Source organism: Jaculus jaculus, chromosome 19 (genome assembly GCF_020740685.1).
Source record: "Jaculus jaculus isolate mJacJac1 chromosome 19, mJacJac1.mat.Y.cur, whole genome shotgun sequence".
In the NCBI taxonomy this organism is placed as follows: domain Eukaryota; kingdom Metazoa; phylum Chordata; class Mammalia; order Rodentia; family Dipodidae; genus Jaculus; species Jaculus jaculus.
The window spans coordinates 45,529,790-45,544,789 of record NC_059120.1 but is presented as its reverse complement, the minus strand read 5'-3'; the positions used below and the strand labels follow the sequence as shown (position 1 = coordinate 45,544,789).

Genomic DNA, 15,000 nt, shown 5'->3' with positions numbered 1-15,000 from the left:
AAATATTTGCATCTTTATTTTTAAAACAATCTTGATTAACACACATATCTTTAACACCAGAGCGGTGACAATGACGCATTCGCAGCGCTCTCATATTTTCATCGCTTTTAAACTCAAAGATTTGAAGATTTGGCTCCCAAGAGCCACCTGAGGAGCCAGGGTAGCAGTGAAAGCAAGAGCTGATGCTGCCCCCTGCTGGCAGACTTGCTCTTCTCCAGAGATTCCGGAAAAAAAATCCCACAAAAGCAACCATTTGACAATCACAGGTATAATTAAGGACTCCAAACAAGGCTTAACTAATGATTCCCAAGAACTTCCCTCAAGAAAAAAAAAATTCTACATTGTCCTCACTTGGTGTTCATTCTTGGGACATTTTCTATTAATTATTCTTAAATGAATGTCATAAAAAGGCAACAGTGCTTATGGAAGTTGGCTCATGTACTTGACCCCATAATGATTTAAATGTGCATTCTTACCCTAGTTCATGTTCTGCACTTCCTCCTAAATAACTCAAACAAATCAGATACCAGAACAGGAAGGGAAGTAAGCCACTAAACTTACATTAGACAATTTTAGGAACCACTGATTGGCCTTCTTGTTTTTTGTTGTTGTTGTTTTCTATTCCCACTTCCCCTTATCCTAGAGAAAATTTATTAAAGGTTTTGTCATTTTTGTGACATTAATTGTTCGTTTTGAACGTTGGCTTATTCTCACCTTTCTTGTTTGGCGTGTTTGTCTAGAGTGGTTATCCGAATTTCACCATCTCCCTGAGGTCGTCCAAAGAGCAAAACTGGTTGGTTCTAAAATATAAAATGTATATAAGTGTATATAATCATACTCACATAGAAACAGAAAGGGGGCAATTTTTCCAGGACTAGAGTATTGCACATGTGGTCATTTTTACAGCTTTCACCACACTTCATTTGAAAAAGCTCAGGACTTTAATATGCAATAATATACTTTCAGATTCAGTGTGTCCTTAATAATTCCAGAGGGTATATTAAGGACACTAGTTAACTTTACTTATAATCTTAAGAAGGAAGGCAGATATCAAAAGAAAGAACTGACTGGGAGAACACAAATCACAAGTAAGTCTTAGCCACTGATCCGTGTTGAGCATCTAACCATTCAGCTGCCACTGTAACACGCGGGTGGCATGGGCCATTCCACCCACGGGGAGACGAGTCTTCACAGAAAGTGCATAACTGCAAAGGCACAATGATCCCAAAGGTAGAGCGCAGGAAGGAGAGCTAATTTGCTCCAAAGTCAGAAACGACTTCCTCAAGGTAAGATTCCAAGGATGAATACTCCTGACGCAGTCATTAAAATCAATGGGCCATTCCCACAAAGGCAGAGAATGAAAAATACTGTTAAGTATTTATGATCACTTACAGTACTTAGTAATGAAAAAAAAAATAACTGAAGATGATAATTGGCATTTAGATATTTCACTGTGATAAAAGAGATGTGTGATCAGTAAACTCTATTATAAATAATAGGTATTTTTAAAGTTCCCCTGTTCAAATTCCAACCATGTGATTTAGCCAAAACCAAAAAATTCCAAAGTAAAATTCATATGGATCATATAGAGACTCTGAATATCCAAAAACAAAATGAAAGCTGGAGTGGTGACTTAGCAGTTAAGGTGCTTTCTTGCAAAGCCTAAGGACCTAGGCTCAGTTCCCCAGTACCCACGTAAGCTAGGTGCACATGGTGGCGTATGCATTAAGAGTTCATTTGCAGTGGCTAAAGGCCCTGGTGTGTCCATTCTTTCTCTTTCTCTCTCTCTCTCTGTCTTATAAATAAGTAAAATATTTTTTTCAAAGAAGAGAATGAAGAAAGTTGGATATCTCGCACTTCCCAATTTTACAAGTTACCACAAAGCTAGAATAATCAAAACAATGTGGTATTGCATATAGACAGATGGACACAGAGGAACATGCCAACATCACTCAATGGGGAAAGAACAGTTCTTGTTACAAATGGTGCTGGGAAAACTGGAATTCATATTCAAAAGAATAAAAGTTGGACCCTAGATTCATGCCATATAAAAACTCAAAATGAGCCAGGTGTGGTGGTGCATGCTTTTAATGCCAGCACTTGGGAGGCAGAAGAAGGAGGATTGTGATGAGTTGGAAGCCAGCCTAAGACTGCATAGTGAATTCCAGGTCAGCCTGGGCTACAGTGAAACCCTACCTGAAAAATCAAAAAAAAAAAAAAAAAGAGAAAAACACACCTCAAAATGGATCAAAGATTTACATGTAAGATCTCCTTAGATATAACACAAAAATGTAAGCAACAGGGCAGAGAAGATGGCTTAGAGGTTAAGGCACTGGCCTACAAAGCCAAAGGACCCAGGTTCAATTCCCCAGAAGCCATATAAACCAGATGCACATGGTGGGGCATGCATCTTGAGTTCCTTTGCAGTGGCTGAAGGCCATGGCATGCTCATTCTCTCTCTCACTATCTGCCTCTTTCTCTCTCTCTCAAATAAATAAAATATTTTTTAATGTAAGCAGCAAAAAGAAGTCTGGATATGCTGGAACCCATCATATCAAGGATACTATATATAGAAAAAAAGAACCTGTAATTTATCTGATATGAGATTAATATGAAGACGTGGAGGTCTACATGTAATAAATAAATGTGTGTGCTGTGCCTGATTCAATATTAGCAAGGTTTTTGAATGAACGCTTCTCCAAAGATGTAAAAAGGACAACAAACACATAAACATGTTCAACTCCATTCATCACTAGGAAAATGCAATCAAAACTACAATGGGACACTGTTTCAAATCCATTAGAATGTTTATTATACATACGTGCTTTAAGAAAAAAAAAAACAACTAGCAATCAGCATGTGTTGGCAAGGTGATGGAGAAGTGGTGACCCTTATATACCAAACAGAAGTGGGAAATGGTGCAGGTACTACGGAAAATGGTTTGTAAATTACTCGCGAAATTCTACGGAAAACGGTTTGTAAATTACTCGCGAAATTAAAAACAGAGTTACCCATTTGATCCCAAAATTCCACTATCGAGTGCACAGCCAACAGAACTGAAAGCAGGAGCTCCAGTAAGCTACTGACACGGGTGTGCAAAGCAGGATTCTTTACTGGACCTAAAATAGGAAAGCAACCCAACTATTCTCTAAATAAAAAGATGCAATGTGGGATATGTCCATGCAATGATAAATAAATAGGTAGAAAAACAGATTTTTTTTTCAAAAATGACATTTTCCACAGTCTGCAACATGGATATACGCCAAGAACATTCTACTGAATTAAATAAACCACTTACAAAGGGACAAAGACTGCCTGATTTCATTTACAAGAGGTACTCAGAGGAGTCAAATCCATAGCGAGAGGAAGTAGAATGTCGGTGACCTGAGACGATGGGAAGATGGGGTGTGATCAGCGTGTGCAGTTTTGGGTTGGCAAGATGAAAAGCTCGGAAATGGGGCAACAGCAATGGCTGCACAGGACTGTGAGTGTACTTGATGTCCTATGCATGTGAATGGTTACGATGGCCAATTTATTGCCATGCGAATTTGAAGTGTTTAATGCTACATAGCATCCAGGCAATACGGTATGGATGATATGACATGATATATATGACATGACATAACATCCACACCGTATTGCCTGGACGCTATGTCGAGGAAGAAAGGGGTCTAGCAAAAGGAAGTTATTTTAGATTGCACCTTGAATGCATGTGGCTGAGAGTAATGGGGAGGGTTACTCTAGGGCAGCTCTGGGTAGATTATGATCGAAGGTAGAACTACGCACACCTACAAAAAAAATCCGATTTTATAAGAGATACGACAGAGGATGTCCGCTATGTAAAAATATGTGGGCAGTCACTTGCTGGCTGTGTCCAGAAAATCGCTGAAGTTCAGATCACTACGGAACTTTCACAGGTGCTAATGGAAGTTTTCCTGAAAGTTGAAATCACAGGAAAGCCTTGACAAGTGTGGGGGAGGGGGTGAATTGAGAAATCCGTTGGTTGGTTGGAACTGAAACTAGTGGAAGAGGTGATCCTGGCCTGCAGGGACTGGAAAGAAGGCAGATGGTGGTGCCCACAACTGGGGAAGTGGCTGTGTGTGTGAAAAGAAAGAGAGCCTAAAAGGACCTCCGGAACCGAAAAGGCAGAGCTACATACAGGCGAGAGAACGAAACTGCCTCCATGCCCGCTGGAGTCACGATAAAGCCGCAGTCAGAGCTACGCGGTTCCCCACGCAGCCTCGCTGGCCGGAGCCCACGACTTCCCGCTCTCTCTCCATTTCCAGCTGTCCCAGCCTTGCAGTGCCCCAGAGTCACCCCTGGGCCCTTCACCTGCTCAAACTTCAGCCCGGATCCCTCACCTGCTACATGGTCCGGGGGGCTCTCAGCTTTCACGCACAATCCACATAACAAAGCACTGGAAAGGAATCTTTCTAACCATGTTACCTGAGCTAGGATTCCCCTTAGTATCCTCTGGATCTATTGGGAGAAGAGGCAAGAAGAGACTAAGGGAGAGAGACAAGCAACGAAAGGAAGTCTCCACACAAGAAGTCACAGGTGCCCCCAGATATCAGTGCTAAGGGCTGACAGGAGTGGCGAACAAACTTTGAACAGCAGCAACTTGGTGGTAAACTTATCTTTTCTTCAACAGCAGCTCTTAGAATGTCCCCCCAAGTTGGGGGGTGACGGAAAGCTGGATAGAAGGATTAATTACATACCAAATTTTCTATAGATAGCTGAAACTGTTTAATTTCACGAAGGGTCTCATTATCTCTTTTCACTTCGTTCACATATTGTGCCAAGTCCTGAAGAATAAAGAGGGAAGGGCACAAAGAGAAGGCACAGGAAGATTAGAGATGCAAACTGCTTAGAAAGAAAGCACATCATTAATTCCATTAGTGTGAGATTAACCAGCATAACTTTCCAACGACAGTAAAATGAACACCCCAGTCAGTCAAGGCTGCATCTCAAAGCCACTTTGAAAGTGTCTGGAGCACAGCTGGGAAGACGGAAGAGTTGTCACTCACCATACCCCTGAGGAAAGTAAGGATGCTACTGCCTTCAAATAAAGTCAAAAGCAAACAAAAGCTGCGGCTATGCAAAGCAACCAAGGAAAGGTCGCAAGCATGCAAATTCCAAGCACATTAACATCTGACCTTGACAGAGGCATCCTGTCTGAGTTATAACAAGGGCAAGGCTGACGGATTAGCAGCAAGAAACAAGTAATCAAACGTGACGCACTGCCTAAACAAGACTGCCTTCTTGTCCTGTTAGGCGCTGACAGTGATGGTCAGTCAAAGAAGCTGGTGCGATTTTAGAGGAAATAAAGAAATAGAAGAGAGGTGTGGAAGCACCCTGAATTCACGTGGACAGAAAGGTCATGTTCTACCAAGTTTCATCACCTGTTTGAAAACAGCTTTCTTTGGCAATTTGAAAAAGCATCCACTGATCTTCCTGCACTGTAACTAGCTATTTTTATTATGTGTGCTCCACATTTTTTTTTCCATTTTCTGAGCTTTTTTTTTTTTCCTTTTTGTTCTACCATCTTTAATTCATGGGCACCAGGAAAGACTTGCAGAAAGCAATACCTTCGTGTACTCTAAATGGATGCCCAGCGTTTCACCAGATACATCCATAAATGACTTCTTTTTTATGTTTAGGTAATATTGAATAATTGGGCAATGGTCCTGACAGGTATACTAAACCCTGCCATAAGGCAGAGCTAACAGTGAAACTGGTTCAGGGACCTAGTCAGACAGTCATACCTTACTCTGAGCAGGGCCACATCATTACTCTGTTTTTAAGAACAAATATTAAATGTTGAAGTTATAGGCAGATATCTCTTTCAAAGTCAGGTTGGGGGTTTTGCACATTCCACATTACATTCATAATATCTGCTTGTACTATTGTCTACCTATATTTATTGACGTGCAGAATTATCTGAAAACAAAAGCCAAGGTAGAAAGTCACTTCTATACTTCTATCAACGCAGAGCATCCCAAGGTGTAAAAGCTGGTAGATAACCTCATCTGAGTAAAAGGAGTCACTGGGCTGTTCCCGTGGAGCTCTGCTGACTCTCAAGCCACTGGTTCCTACACTAAACGAGGAGCATGTGGCAGAGCCATTGCATAGAGTCACTCCTGCTGGGTATGGAAGTTAGTAAACTTCTCTGTGGCCATTTGATTCAAGTGTCCCCCCATAAACTTCTGAATGCTTAGGTCCCCAGATGGTAACAACATGGCACTTGGAGCCTCCTGGTTGGAAATTTGTCACAACAAGGAGAAACTAACCACAGCATTCTCCAAAGTTATTTTGGCACATTTCTTGGTTTTTTTGTTTGTTTGTTTTTTGTCTAACAGCTAAATACATGTAAGAATATTGGTTTCAGGAGCTGGAGAGATTGCGTAGTGGTTAAGGCATTTGCCTGTGAAGCCTAAGGACCCAGGCTCAATTTCCTAGTACCCACAAAAGCCAGATGTTCAAGGTGATACATGTGTCTGGAGTTTGTTTGCAGTGGCTAGAGGCCCTGGCATATCCGTGTTCTTTCTCTCTCTCTCTCTCTCTCTCCTCCCTCCCCCCCTTCCTTCTCTCTCTCTCATAAGTAATAAATAAAATATTTTTTAAAAAAGAATATTTGTTTCAGAGGCTAAGGCAGGAAGAGTGCCACCAATTTGATGCTAGCCTGGCTACCTCATGTCAGCAAGACTGCCTCAAAAAACAACACAACAAAAAGCACGTATCCGTACAAATCACCCTGCTCTTCTCACCAAGAATAAATGTTACTTATGGCACATTAGAACATCCTATATGCATGGTAGCTGTTTGAATTCTATTGTCCTACCTTCATTGCGTCAAGAGCCAGTTTCAAGTTTGCCTTCTCAGTAGGATCAGGGGTATGCTTAACCAGTTCCTGTTTGGAAGATGTGGGTTAATGCTGCTTTAATGGAATCAAAATTAACAAGGAAGGAAGAAAACATTTTAAAAAAATACATCACCGATAAAATTCTCTCCATAATGTGATGAATTAAATCTTGTCTGACTGCGTCATCTGAATGCCACACACCTGCATTACTTCCCCAGTGTTACTGCGGAGAGCAATCCTAGTGATTATCTGCATGGGTGCTCTTTCTCCTTGTCACACATGGCTTCTCCAGAAATTATGAGTCTAATGACATCTGCCTTCATTTCAGGGTCATCAAAATGTTCTGCTTATTACTACCACTGCGAAGTTTCTGACCTCAATCTTGCCCTCTTTCTTGACTACCCTTTAACGTTACTATTCCCTAGATGTCCACCCTCATCTGCCTTTATTCTTTTTCATGCTTACAAGTCTGTCGCACCCACTGTCACAATGTCAACTGGCAGCTGAGAAAAGCGTTCTGAAGACCCCTGCTCACCCCAAAACGCACACCCATGTTCAACTAGATAGTTTCACCTGGAGCTCTCACTACCCCCTGATTACAGCAGGCCCCGAATTAACACATCCTCATCCAGGAATTGGGTCCTGATGTTCCATTGAATAACATTTCCAACAGTGTAATCACCGAAAACCAAATCTAGAACGTGTCCCAGGAGTGGCCGCCACACCCAGTCCCAGGTCGCATGGACGGTAGCTTTGCTTGAACTGCCGACCACTACCCTTCCCGCCGCTGGCAGAGCTCAGCTCCCTGAACAGGCTGTTGTGTAATGAGCTTCTGACTGGACTTCTGCCTTGGGATCTCTCTTTGCAACATCTGTTCACTCTCCTGACACCAGAGAAGTCGCTAACACGAGCAGCTGCTCCATCTCCATCCTACAAGGACTACTGTGATGACCAGAAACGCTTCAGCAGTACCTATAGCTCCTGGTCACACTCCTCAGGTTTGAATTCTGGAAATGTCTCTTAATTCCTCTCTTCTGCTCTCACCCAAACCACTTGCCTTCTGTTCACACTAAAGTAGCTGTAATAAAAATGTGGGGGGGGGGGCTGGAGAGATGGCTTAGCAGTTAAGCGCTTGCCTGTGAAGCCTAAGGACCCCGGTTCGAGGCTCGGTTCCCCAGGTCCCACGTTAGCCAGATGCACAAGGGGGCACACGTGTCTGGAGTTCGTTTGCAGTGGCTGGAAGCCCTGGCATGCCCATTCTCTCTCTCTCCCTCTATCTGTCTTTCTCTCTGTGTCTGTTGCTCTCAAATAATAAATAAATAAATAATGGACAAAAAAATATTTTAAAAAATGTGTGTGTGTAGGCCAGGTGTGGTGGTGCACGCCTTTAATCACAGCACTCAGGAGGCAGAGATAGGAGGATCGCTGTGAGTTCGAGGCCGCCCTGAGACTACATTGTGAACTCCAGGTCAGCCTGGATTAGAGTGAGACCCTACCTCAAAAAACAAAACACAAAAAGAAAGAAAGAAAGAAAGAAAGAAAGAAAGAAAGAAAGAAAGAAAGAAAGAAAGAAAGAAAGGAAGGAAGGAAGAAAGGAAGAAAGGAAGAAAGGGAGAGAGAGAGAGAAGGGAGGGAGGGAGGGAGGGAGGGAAGGGGGATGGATGGATGGATGGATAGATAGATAGATAGATAGATAGATAGATAGATAGATAGATAGATAGATGAGCCTTTCCTTCAAAGTACTGAAAGCAAGATCCTCTTGAGTTCCTGGCACTAAATGAGACCTCTCTGTCACGCCCTCCAAAGCTCAGAGAACACTGTGGAAGGCAGGACAGACTGAACAAATATAAGAGCCAGAGGAGGAGGACACGTGCTTTGAAATGCTGTTGTCTCAGCACGAAGTGGACTCACAGCAAGTGTCATTACCTGTGGAAGACCTGCACAATACTGAGCCCATCAACATTTAGTCATGGATGAGGGAGGAGGCCCCCCAAAAACCTTCAAAATAGAAGGTAGAATAACTGGAAAAAGGGGGTTGGTAGAGGAGGGCATGAGCAAAGAGGACAAAGGAAGGTAATGGAAGGAGAGTATGATCAAAATATATTATGTACAAGCCGGGCGTGGTGGCACACGCCTTGAATCCCAGCACTCAGGAGGCAGAGGTAGGAGGATTGCCATGAGTTCAAGGCCACCCTGAGATGACAGAGTAAATTCCAGGTCATCCTGGACCAGGGTGAGACCCTACCTCGAAAAACCAAAAAAAAAAAAAAATATATATATATATATATATATATATATATACACACACACACACACACACACACACACATGGTACATGCATGAAAATAGTCAACAAAAACTTTTTATTAAAAAAATAGCTATTTCTTTCTGATTCACAAGCCAAACTCTTTCCCTTCAAAGCCCAACTCAAGATTCAGATGAAGCCTCTGCTCGGGTCCCCAGGCAATGATGGGTAATTTTTAAGGACGCGATGTCCCTTCTGTGAACCTACTCCACTGTGCCACACTTTACAAGTTACATGCCACTTTTCCTTCTAAATGGTGACCCATATCATGTCATACCATGAGTGCCTAATGCTATGTTTGGCACAAAGATGCCACTCAAAAAGCCTGTAAGAAGTCAGATGCTAGTACCGTTCAAAACAGGGCCTAAAGATAGAGATGTTAAAGTATAAAAATCTGTCAAAATTCTATTCTGGGGCTGAAGATATGGCTCAGTGATTAAAGGTGCCTGCATGCAAAACTTTCCAGCCAAGGTTCAATTGCCCAGTACCTAGGGAAAGTGGCACATGGCGTCCTGGAGTTCACTCACAGTGGCAAGAAGGCCTGGAATGGCCCTTCTCATTCCTTCTCTTTTTTCTCCCTCTCTCCCTCTTATGAATAAACAGTATTTTAAATTTTCTATTGTCGTTTTTATTTTTATTCATACTTTATGAAATAAAAATAGTAAATTTATCTTAAAGTTTCTGGCCACCTGAAAAAATATTCTAACTTTTATACATCTGTTTTCAAATAGTTAATCATTACAAAACCAATTCCTTCATAAAAGTGCAGTGATAAGTAGAAAAAGATCAAACTTGAATCCTCATTTGTTCAACAAATTCCTAGACACCAGACAAATAATCTATATGATTTTCAAGTTGGAAAATGTTTTCTAGAAGTTTTATTTACATAAAGGAGTCAAAATAAAGTGTTTTGTTTTTAAAAACCCATCATGGAATAAACATACTCTTGAAACCTAAAATACAGAACATTACATGAAAAATTAGTGGGGAAGGAGATTTGCTGAACTTCAGAAGAATATACCTGTATTTGACAGTTTTAGAAGTCTACATATAAGGACCTAACATGATTTTTTTTTTTTCAAACTAAACCTGTTAAATTCTCCACTCAATATTTGGCGACATCAAAGTTATAAATTATTTTATTTTGGACATGTTTTTAGCTCCATTATGCCTCGAAAATTCATTGCCCAAGTCTTCCTTAGTATTTTTTCATAGAATTCAATTTGATTTAGTTGCTTTGAATTTAGGCTTCGTGAATGTGATAATGCATTTCTCAGAAATAATCAGGGTTTGAATTCTTCTGATTTCTCAGTAGAACAAAAATAGAAATGACTAATAATCGTGTGGCTACAGTTCAAGAAATTTAATATACAAGATGTACAAGATGCATGGTGGACTCAAAATTATATTTCACATACAGGTAGTAGATTGTTTTAAAATGGCATTTCACAAGCATCACAGCCGAGTTGAAAGTAAAGACATTTCTTCGGAGCAGAACTAATGAGTCTCCTGGTCTAGCTATCAAATTAAATTTATAAGACTCTCCACCCACATTAGAGAACTAACCGTGGAAACTGTAAGCTTTTATAACAAGAACCACCTCAAAATAAATGTAGTCTTATTGCAATTTAGTACAGTAAAAAGCAATATGGACTATGTCATAATTTTCTCTCTTATCATGATAAGACAAAGGGTCCCATGTGATTGACCTGGACAAACTCAGGTGCTGTGACCGGCTAACAAATGACTTCTTTTAACTCCAAAGGACTTAGCTGAAGTGACATATATATACATATATATCACTTGAGATATATATTTTTTTCTTGGCTTCCATTTTCCCATCAGTCCTGTTTAAAGAACACACAATGTGCCTCTTTGGTAAACACAGAATAATCTTTGAGAAAAGTATGGTGGGAAATCCTTGCCGTTCTAGACACTGCCTTCTAAGGCATAATAATAATAATTTGACATGTATAGGGGACAGGGCCCAAAACACGGGCTATCTGCAATACAGTGATGTCTCGCTGATTGCTGATGCCCTGTGGGATGAGTAAGGAGTGAGTCGTGAAGCGCTCTCAGGGACGCACCTGGAGTAGGAGGTGATATTTCAACACGCGCTGCATGGGAACCACAAGCAAATCCCGGAGAGTAAATTTCCCATTATTTGCTCTTTTCGAACATTCCTAATGAAACATTTAAAAGAAAAAGAAAATTTCTTGTTACTTTTCTCAAAGAAAGGCATAAAAATTTAAAGATGCAAAGTCTGCAAGTATAATTGGTATCAATTAAACAGTTTTTGTTCTCTTCCTTAGCCATCCTTCTCTTGGAACAATACAAAGTATTTTGAATTTTTTTAAATATTTTACAGTATTTCAAATCAAGAGGGAATCAAGGGCTATTGAGATGGCTTAGCAGTTAAGGCACTTGCCTATGAAGCCTGGGGACTCGGGTTCAATTCACAGGACCCACATGAACCAGATGCACAAGGTGAAACACACGTCTGGAGTTCATTTGCAGTGGCTGGTATGCCCCTTCTCTCTCCCTCTCTCTCTTAAATAAACAAACAAACAAACAAATAAATAAATAAATATATAAAGTATATCCGGGCTGGAGAGATTACTCAGTGGTTAAGGTACTTTCTTGCAAAGCCTAACAACCTGAGTTTGATTCTCCAGGACCTACATAAAGCCGGAGGCACAAAGCGGTGCAGGCATCTGAGGTTCACTTGTGCTGGCTGGAGGCCCTGGTCTGCCTATTCTCTCTGTCTGTCTCTCTTCTCTCTCTCTCTGCTCGGCAAATATATAAACAGGAATCAAAAAGTACTATTTTTTTTAAAAAAGACTAGTTTGAAAGGAGGGATTCAGTGGTAGGGGAAGGGGGGGAGAAGAATGGTGGGAAGAAACTGTGATCATGGTATATACATATATATATATATATATATATATGTGTGTGTGTGTGTGTGTGTATATGTGTGTGTATGTGTATGTATGTATGTGTGTGTATATATATGTGTGTGTGTGTGTATCATATGTGTATGCATGTATGTATGTATGTGTGTGTATATGTATATATATATATATATATATATATATATATAATGATATGTATTTATCAATGCCTATATGTATCAAGGTTGCCAATGAAAAGCTGAAGAAAAAAGAACTAGCTTAGGAGTGAAAATTATTTTTCTATTGCAATATCAAGGACCTCCAGGATTCCTCCGTTTCCCTTAGTGCCCTGCCTTTGCCTCCCCAGCATGCTCACGGATTAGCCCCGTGAGACTACCCACCGTCCTGCTTCAGCTCACTGAGCTCTGTCCAATTGCCACTGTGCTCTCCAGTCTCCAGCAAAGCCTACCATTCTCTTTCGAAAGTACTATTCCACAGCTACGGAGATGGCTCTGCCATTAAGGCACTTGCCTGCAAAGCCTAACGACCCGAGTTCAATTCCCCACTACACACGTAAAGCCAAATGCACAAAGTGGCGCATGCATCTGGAATTCATTTGTAGTGGCTAGAGGCCTTGGCATGCCCATTCTCTCTTTCTCTCCCCTCCCCCCTCAGCTTGTAAATAAATAAATTAAAAAAAAAAAACAAACTACTGTTCCAGGGGCTGGAGAGACGTCTCAGTGGTTAAAGTCACATTTTTGCAAAACCTGATGACCCAGATTTGGTTCCCCAGTAACCAAACAAAGCCAGATGCACAAAGTGGCACAAGTGACTGGAGCTCATTTGCAGTGCCGGAAGGCCCTGGCGTTCCCATTCTTCCTCTTCCACTCTCTCTGTTTCTATCTCGCCCTCAACTAATTAAAAAACAAATAAATAAATAATACAAGTCCTATTCTGGGCCTTTAAGAAATCCCAATAAAAATTGCTTTCTCTTCTTTCTTTCCTTCTTTTGCATAATGCATGCATATCCTGTGCCCACTTAATTATCATTGTAAAGAACATCTTCCCAACATATCCTTTCAAGAGCCTTTAACATGTCTTTTAATTCTCTGCAATCCTAGTTATTGGCTTAATAAATATTTTTGAACTAAATGAGATATTTGCTATGATAAAATACTACTACTAGATTTAATATCCTAAAGCCTTTCATTTCATGTTTTTAAGTTTATTCTTTTTAAAATCTTTACCGTAAGCTGAGTGTGATAATTCACATCCACAATCAATCCCAGAGCTCGGGAGGCTGAGACAAGGCTATCGTCATAGTTTGAGGCCAGCCTGGGCCACAGAGTCAATCATGTTTCAAAACAAACAACAAACAGGTTTCCTTTAGAAAGTATTGACTTCTTCACTCTCTTTTTTTTTAAATTTTTATTTATTTATTTGAGAGCGACAGACACAGAGAGAAAGACAGATAGAGGGAGAGAGAGAGAATGGGCGCGCCAGGGCTTCCAGCCTCTGCAAACGAACTCCAGACGCGTGCGCCCCCTTGTGCATCTGGCTAACGTGGGACCTGGAGAACCGAGCCTCGAACCGGGGTCCTTAGGCTTCACAGGCAAGCGCTTAACTGCTAAGCCATCTCTCCAGCCCAACTTCTTCACTCTTGAAAGCTACTGTGACTTTGAGGTAAATCATTTGTATTTGAACTGGTAAAGTATGATGCGAACACCAATATTTGATAACTCCTGACTGTGTGACCTTGGACACCTCTGACTGGTTTTGCTGTTTTTCATATTTATCTTCATTCGAAGCCCAGTAGAGTGTGATTAAAAACAATGCCATTTGTGGTAGTTTGAATGTATGTCTCCTATAGACTGGGGTGTTTCATTAAAGCTTGTCACTTGGATTGCCAGCTACTTAACTGGAAGAGATGTCACTGGGGTGATCCTAGGGTCCAGCCCTAAGGTGTTTAGGGGAAGATCTGACTTCTGGCCTCGAGGTGTGTGGAGCAGTCTGAGCTCTGCCTGCATCTGTCCCTGGGCTGCGGTCCTGGCTCCCTGCTGTTTCACTGTCTGGTTTGTGCTTGCCTGTGGTGATGGCTGGTCGGTGCTGTCTCTGCTTGGATTTACGAATGGAACCAGCTTCGTTCACCATTGATGGAACTTCCCCTTGGATCTATAAGCTGAAATAAATCCCTTCTTCCCATAAAATTGTGTCTGGTTTGGAAGGTCATCCTTGCTACATGGAACTTTCTACAAAAAAAAAAAAAAATCTCATACAATTGCATATTTCAGACCAAGAGATTCTTCAGCTCCTAGAAGGAGATGTGCTTAAGAGAGCACTAAGGCTCACTCAAAAGTTTGTTCCCTCGTTGTCCACAGTTCGCTTTTCTGGCACCAACACCAGTAATTCTAACAGCTACAGCTACTAATTACAGTGACCCAGTGACTGTGTCTTGAGTATAAATCTTGGGCAAAATGAATTAGGGAAACATGCTGACAGGTTAGCTGTGTCTTAGCGGTTTCCACACTTCACTGGAAGGATAACCATTTCGACTGCCGCCCACTCCTACAGACTGTAGAGCGTTCTAGATGATGGGTCCAAACAGAAGACTAAACTGTTATTCCAGCAAGTGGGTCTTGCATACTGTTCACACTTGAAGTTCCACGGAACGGAGAGTGTCGCTTAAACCTTTTATATTAGGCCACCTCAACACAGTGGTAGGACCAGAACGTTGTGCATCTAAAAATCACTGTTGGGCTGGAGAGATGGCTTAGCGGTTAAGCGCTTGCCTGTGAAGCCTAAGGACCCCGGTTCGAGGCTCGGTTCCCCAGGACCCACGTTAGCCAGATGCACAAGGGGGCGCACGCGTCTGGAGTTCGTTTGCAGAGGCTGGAAGCCCTGGCGCGCCCATTCTCTCTCTCTCCCTCTATCTGTCTTTCTCTCTG

At 41.5% G+C, this 15,000-nt stretch overlaps 1 protein-coding gene across 1 annotated transcript in view; it reads right to left on the bottom strand.

Moving 5' to 3' along the window:
- Vav3 (vav guanine nucleotide exchange factor 3) overlaps positions 1 to 15,000 on the bottom strand; it is a 388,131-nt gene that overhangs the window by 168,178 nt on the left and 204,953 nt on the right. Inside the window, exons 10-13 of the mRNA XM_045138234.1 lie at positions 11,255 to 11,350; positions 6,842 to 6,910; positions 4,719 to 4,805; positions 715 to 800 (exon numbers count right to left, since the gene is read on the bottom strand). Of these exons, the coding sequence (XP_044994169.1) occupies positions 715 to 800; positions 4,719 to 4,805; positions 6,842 to 6,910; positions 11,255 to 11,350 (338 nt within the window). The remainder of the gene's footprint in view (positions 1 to 714; positions 801 to 4,718; positions 4,806 to 6,841; positions 6,911 to 11,254; positions 11,351 to 15,000) is intronic.